Source organism: Plectrocnemia conspersa, unplaced genomic scaffold, assembly GCF_051122295.1.
Source record: "Plectrocnemia conspersa isolate PC_06_02 unplaced genomic scaffold, ASM5112229v1 ptg000001l, whole genome shotgun sequence".
Classification (NCBI taxonomy): domain Eukaryota; kingdom Metazoa; phylum Arthropoda; class Insecta; order Trichoptera; family Polycentropodidae; genus Plectrocnemia; species Plectrocnemia conspersa.
Window position 1 is genome coordinate 915,620 of NW_028277165.1, and position 6,595 is coordinate 922,214.

At 30.9% G+C, this 6,595-nt stretch overlaps 1 protein-coding gene across 1 annotated transcript; it reads right to left on the minus strand.

Moving 5' to 3' along the window:
- Position 1: 1 nt before the first annotated feature.
- Positions 2–5,581, minus strand: LOC148238303 (uncharacterized). Its single transcript, XM_088183494.1, has 2 exons — positions 5,466–5,581; positions 2–667 (listed from the first exon to the last, which is right to left on the minus strand). Exons 1-2 carry the CDS (start codon positions 5,509–5,511, stop codon positions 267–269), a joined length of 447 nt encoding a protein of 148 aa, XP_088039620.1. The 5' UTR covers positions 5,512–5,581; the 3' UTR covers positions 2–266.
- Positions 5,582–6,595: the final 1,014 nt, after the last annotated feature.

Here is a 6,595-nt window from a genome sequence, read left to right on the forward strand (position 1 = left end):
ATTTTGGTTTGGTTTTTATTTCAAATTTCCGTACATAATTTATATGTTCATAACATGTAATAGATATCACAAGCTATTCAAATGTAAATTCGTATCTGTATATTTTAAATATATTAGTTTTCAACTCGGTATAAAATGATTTTTTTTGTAAACACCACAGTATTTTTTAATGCTACATCGTATTATTGCACACAAACAGGAAACGATAGATAGCATTAAAAAAGTACTTGGTTTTTTTGGTCCATTGTGCATCTATAATTTTTACACTATGTCGAAAAATCAGTGAAGGCGTAAGGTAACAAGTCTTTTAACTTGACGCACAAAACTTTCTTCATGTCGGTTTTCGACATAAGGACGTCCATATCGCCGTCGCTGAACTCGGCCAGCGTTTGTCGGCAGACTCCGCACGGAGCAGTGAAAACGTTCTTTTGGTAAGCGACCACAGCGACCGTTTTGAACTTTTTGTGTCCTTCGCTGACGCCTTTGCAAATAGCGGTTCGTTCGGCGCAAATGGTCGGAGTGAAGGAGCAACTCTCTATATTACACCCGCGGAAGGTTACATTGTCCACCGTTTTCAAAGCTGCGCCGACGGCGAATTTGGAATAAGGACAGTAAGCGAAGTCTCGAGCTTTGTTCGCTTCTTCGATTAATTCTTTATCTTCAGCATCTGAAAATTAAAATAAAATTTATTAACGGCTCGAATGTTTCGCCGTTTATGTTGATAACTTCACTTATCACTAGTTTCAAGTTTTATTGTTCTGCAATTTAAAATGGTCATGCGTCATATTATATAAACACATTATCTGTTTTATGTTAAGATAAGATCTATTAACTTCTTGCCATTCATTTATTATATTGTTCTAAATTTATCGTTTAAAATATTAATATATACATAAATAATAATCTGGTAACCGAACATTTTACAAATTGTATCAATAAATTAATTTATTGTATAGTATTCTAAAATGTACCATAAGCGACATTAAGAACGCACGCCTCGCAGAGTGATCTAAAATATACACTTTTATTTATTTCGACTCTGGCAAGAAAAGACAAGAATGGAATAACAGTGTAAGTGTGTAAAGATGTCATTGTTCCCATTCACTTCTCTCGACGTCTACTTGATAATAAAGGAGCGATTCCCGAAGAGGACGCAATATAACCATTATTTTTTCATTTCGGTCTTCGTTCCAGTTCAATTAAAAATATATACATCGACTGGGCCTGAACAACTACTAAATAAGTAGTGAGACATCAGACTCTTTTTTTCAATCAACATCAGTTTCGATCTCTCCTTGAGCTGAAGAACAATATTCATGGATAATCTTGTATTTCATGCTTGCATTTAATAATGAAAAGAGTCGTAAAAGTTCGCATTTGCAAGATAGTGTAATTTTTATATATAAGCTTTCAATAAAATATTTATCATATTAGTTAATATTGAAAAATTGCATTCAAGGTCCATTGTAGTGTAACAAAAACACAACCTTGCTGTTTATCATCGATCAATTATATATGTGATAGAAATATTTTTCGTCTTCGTTTTCTTAGCTATTTTTATAATGTATATATAAACATAAATATGTGTGTCAGTCGGGATTGTTAATTTGTTTTGCATACAATGTGTCTATGTTTATTTCCTATTTGCGTTTCTTGAGAATTTTGGCAATGAACGTTGTTTAAATATTTTTTTTATTTTACCCAACGGCGTAATTTCTTTAAGATGATTCAAGAACTTTAGTCGCAGCGTTTGCAATTTGATTTTACACTTACTAAACCAACTTATAATATGAGTTTCTATTATATATCATATAGTTTATTTATTACAACAGTTTTGCGAATCGTTGTTCTTTAAATATATGTGAAAGGAGTCAATTTGCTTTTTTGTTTATCTATTCGCGAAGTCACTTTGTGTAAATTTCCATTTTGTTGAAAAGGCGGAGAAGTGTGACGAATGTTTGCAAATATCAGTACACGTCTAAAAAAATAATAATATGTTATGATATTCCTACGTTATTAATTTTATGTCGGAAATTAAAAAAAAAACGCTTATCTGGAATTTTCAATTATACATTATTAAACGAACATATTATAATTTATTTATTATAGAAAAAATATAAATAAAAAACACTCATAGCAAAAAAGTACTAGGATATAAATACATATACTATCTCTCTTTTAAATGTATCTGAGAAACAACTAGGAAATTTTCGCTTCGCCGGGATTTCGGACAATGGAGCCTTATTCGAAGACGCTACGAGCTAAAATATTACAAAGCGGAAAATACTAATAAATTGTTAAAGTAACACGCGCTCCGCATAACGAAGTCAAGCATCTGACGACTTATCTTAGACTTTAGCGATGTGCATACTAAATCTCAATCCATGCTCGAACGTCTTACTTTTGGTTTAAATACTTTCGTCTAAACTATAAGAGAATCTAGAAAATGTAAGGTAGTGACTCTTGACAATGCATAATAGTAGCCGATTGTCGATTGACATCCACCGGTCTCCAGGACTTTTTGGAAAGACAGCGAATCTACATTTGTGCAATTATTTTGAAACACTTTCAAGTCATAAGCATGTATAGTCCGTCCAAGGTATGAACGCTCATTGCTACAGTATTGGTGAGAAAATATAATAGGGTGACCATGTGAAATTTAACGTTCAATTAATTTTTCCTATTTTATTTAAATATCACTTTCTTACTTATTTTATTTATTTATATATAATACATATTTAACTCAAAAACATAAAAGTAGTTTTGGAATCACTCTCCAGGTTAAATATCTATATAATATTACATGAATTGTTCTATTGATTACAAAATAACACAACATGACAAAAATTTATAATAAAAATATATCATAATATAATTTTTGATTCAAGTTCCAACGTATGGTCACTCTACCCTTAAAACAGCCCTGATTTAGTATTGGTAACGTTCTCCTATCGGTGTAAACAAATTCGCGTACACGCACCCTTGTTTCCAACACAACGATGATGAGCGTTAATATCTTGGACGGACTATAATACACATTTCAAGTTCTCATTAGACGTATGAATGGTAATCAGAATAGGGGTTTTAGCGTGCATTTTAGAATCCAGGAATTTCGTCTTTGTAAGAGGGCAATGACCGTTGAACGACGCTAACGAAAACCGCGTGGCCGGTTCAATAAAGCTTGCCGACAGAGATTATGGATATATTTGATAAACATTATATTTCAAGTAACTTAGCAGGTGCTAAATGAATGGATAATATATTTTGTTGCATCTTTAGATTTATTACATATACTTGTTAATAACAATTCGGTGCTTAAAGGAACGCCAAAATATATTATTGTGACGTATGTCAAAAGTTTGCCATCATCATCGGAACCGAAGAGATCATATGTTATACTTATTGTAATTATACTGTAAAAATATAATTTAGTTTTAAGAAAGCCTAATGTTCTTTTATGTCAAAAAAATATTTAACTATAAAATATTTGCAAAATCTGGCGTTTTGTTATACACTTTACAGATGTTACAGCGAATATCAGATGCATTAATGTTTATCTTAATTTGTTAAAAATAAATAATTTATATGCATTATTTAATAACAAAAACAAATCGATTAATTAGAATGTATGTACTTTATAATTTATAAGAATAAAATGTGGCGACCCGAACACAAAACCACTCTTCGGAACGATATAAAAAAACCATACCCCAGAAAAAGGTAAAGTCTGACTTTTCGATGGAAAATTCGTGAGTCATTCAAATCTATTTATTTTTGGTTTCGAGAATCCCCTTCTCTACCAGATAATTGATTCACGGGCAATGTCAAGGAATCACGTTAAACTGCTTCTTAGAAAATGTAACTTGTCGATAAAAATATTGACAAGTCATGTAAAATTGAGAAATTTTGATTTCAAGAAACTCTTTCCCCTCCATTAGAAACCAATAAATTCAATACCTAGTTTGATCTTCACAAAGGCAGGATGTAAACGTGCACCACAAATGGACACTACAGTGGCACTTTTATAAGTATTTTATTTATTCTATAAATATGTGTGATTTATTCTATAAATATCAATTTAGTTAACAAAATGTTTTTGTAAAATTTAAGCTGAATTGCGTCTCTTTTGGCGAACCTGGCCATAAAATGTCGAAAAAAATACTATGTCGAAACTATGAATTGGATATTTGGTGCTAGTAGCAACAAGTAAATACATCAAGGAAAAAATGCTCTGAATAATTTAACACTGTTAACGCATTTTATCGTGACGAAACTACTATAAAAAACAATACTCAATATTTAAATAAAATAAGATAGCAACAGTGCTGAAACAAAATATCAACAGAAAGCGAATTAAACAGAAACTTTAATCATTTTAGATATTATAATGTTAAATATAAAAATTATATTGATTGAAAAAATAAAGAGCTATGCTGGAGTTTAAAAAGTCAATAAATAATGTTACATTCTGAATATGAAAACTCATTTTTATTTTTAACAGATTAATTAAGATGCACTATTAAAAGCGGCTGGAAATAGTTATAATACACTTACGCATAACATTTGTATTTCACATACAGAGAATAGTGTCTTATAGAAAAATTACTATAAAAGTGCTATAGTTAAATTATAAATAGAAAGTTGCCTACAGCTAAAATCAACTAACAAATAAAATATTAAAAAAACCAGTCGGAATGCTATTTTGATGTAATATTTATTCTCTATGAAAGAGAGCTATATTTTAATTTATTTGGATTAGTAGAACTTTCGAATAAATATAATTTTTGATAAATATGATAATCTAACATTAGTGGATAATGTTTTACAAGTTTAAATAGCCCAAGATAAAATAAAAGACTGCGGGTTATTTATTCTTCGATGAGAAAATAAAAAGATCACTAATTATTTTAAAATTTAATTTAATGTTACTTAAGATTCATCTCTATAATAATAAACAAACAACATTGATTATTCGATATGTTAAATTGAACAAATTGGAAAAAACGTTTCATATATTTTTATATTTTTTGGGAGAATTCCGGACTATGCTTAAAGTTTATTAGAGCAAATAATTTTAGTCTCAAAAATATAAATTATCCTATATCTATAAAAGTTTTTTTAAATATGCTTTAAAATAGTATGTATTATTATAAGAATTTAGGACGTATTCATTATTATTATGGCCATATTTCTCACGGCAGCGTTTAAAAATGCATACAGTTTATTTTTCTTTTTAAAAGTTGCGCAACCATTCGATGGTGCGAATCTGTGGCGTTATGGCCCAAAGAGCTAAAATTTGAATTCGCAAACAAACAACCCTCGCTCGATGCACTTGTGCAACGCATGCGCGTCTGGCACCAGCGGCGCTAAAAGTGGAGCGCGATGTATATTGTCGATAGCATCGACCGTGAAAATTTAGCTCCGAAAGAAAAGAAAAACGCCTTTAGACGCCGAAAATAGCTCACCGAGAGAGTCAAAGTCTCGCACTACGCCAGGTTCTTGGCCTGCCATCGTCAGCGGCTAGGTCTTTCCGCGAACGATTGCTTATTGAACCGCCCACGCACACAACAATCGGAGCAAGCTAGCGAAACCCATACACGACGCAATTATTAGCGCTACCCTTTTTATCTACTTCTGATTAAATATTATAATTAATAAATTATCTAAATAAAACTTCATTTGGTAGAAAAAAATTAACACTGTTCTTCTTTAGTTGGCGTCACATATTAAGCTTATTAGTTTTAGGACGTAAATTTTATTTCGACACTTCGATAGTGATACACCTGTCATAATCACGAATTCGAAGAAAAAACTCGCGTCTTAAGACCTTCTTTCATATGTAATAAAATATATGTAAAAGTCTAGCATAATACACATATTTCGAAAAACCACAATAACATACTAATCAGAGACTATGATAATAACCTCAAATGTAAATATGTTAAAAAGGAATAAAATGCACACAAACATATAATTTATATCGATACAAGTACAATAAAAATGTATATGTTAATATCAGGCGGAGGTGTCTAATGGAAAGAGTCGCACAACATCAGAGTTCTGAAAATTGTGGAGCAAGTTTCTGACGTAAGTACAAGAATGATAAATGAAATATTTGTGTATGAAACAGCTTTTCCGGCCTTCAAATGTTTTTAATACTGTTTTTTTTTATGAAGCTTGGACGAATGAGTGAGAAGTGTAAATAAATGTTGTTTTTTTGGGGGGGGGGGGGGGGGGTCTCGTGCTTTATTTTTACGTAGGGCACCGCACTTGCTTAAATAAAATTACATCTCTCGAACCCAAAACTAATACCATTGATCTATTATGAGATTCATTATAGATAAATATGTTTGCGAATCTAGTTTAATATAAATATAGCTTTCGACCATCGTGGCGCATTGGGGTAACCTGTTAGGCCACGATGGTCTTAATTTAATCGAAAAAATAAAAAATAAAAAAAATAAGCATGTATGTTACAGGGAATGTGTATTTTTTAGTGAAGTTATATTTTCACTAGTATAAATATATTTTCACTAACTAGGCCAGTTAGAATGTATCAATTTATTGATTTATATTTTCGCTAATCAATATTAAT

Coding starts and splice junctions, on each gene's coding strand:
- LOC148238303 (XM_088183494.1), bottom strand. CDS start 5,511: ATGGCAGGCCAAGAACCTGGCGTAGTGCGAGACTTTGACTCTCTCG. Junction 668..5,465: donor GCGAGACTTTGACTCTCTCG/GTGAGCTATTTT, acceptor TTTAATTTTCAG/ATGCTGAAGATAAAGAATTA.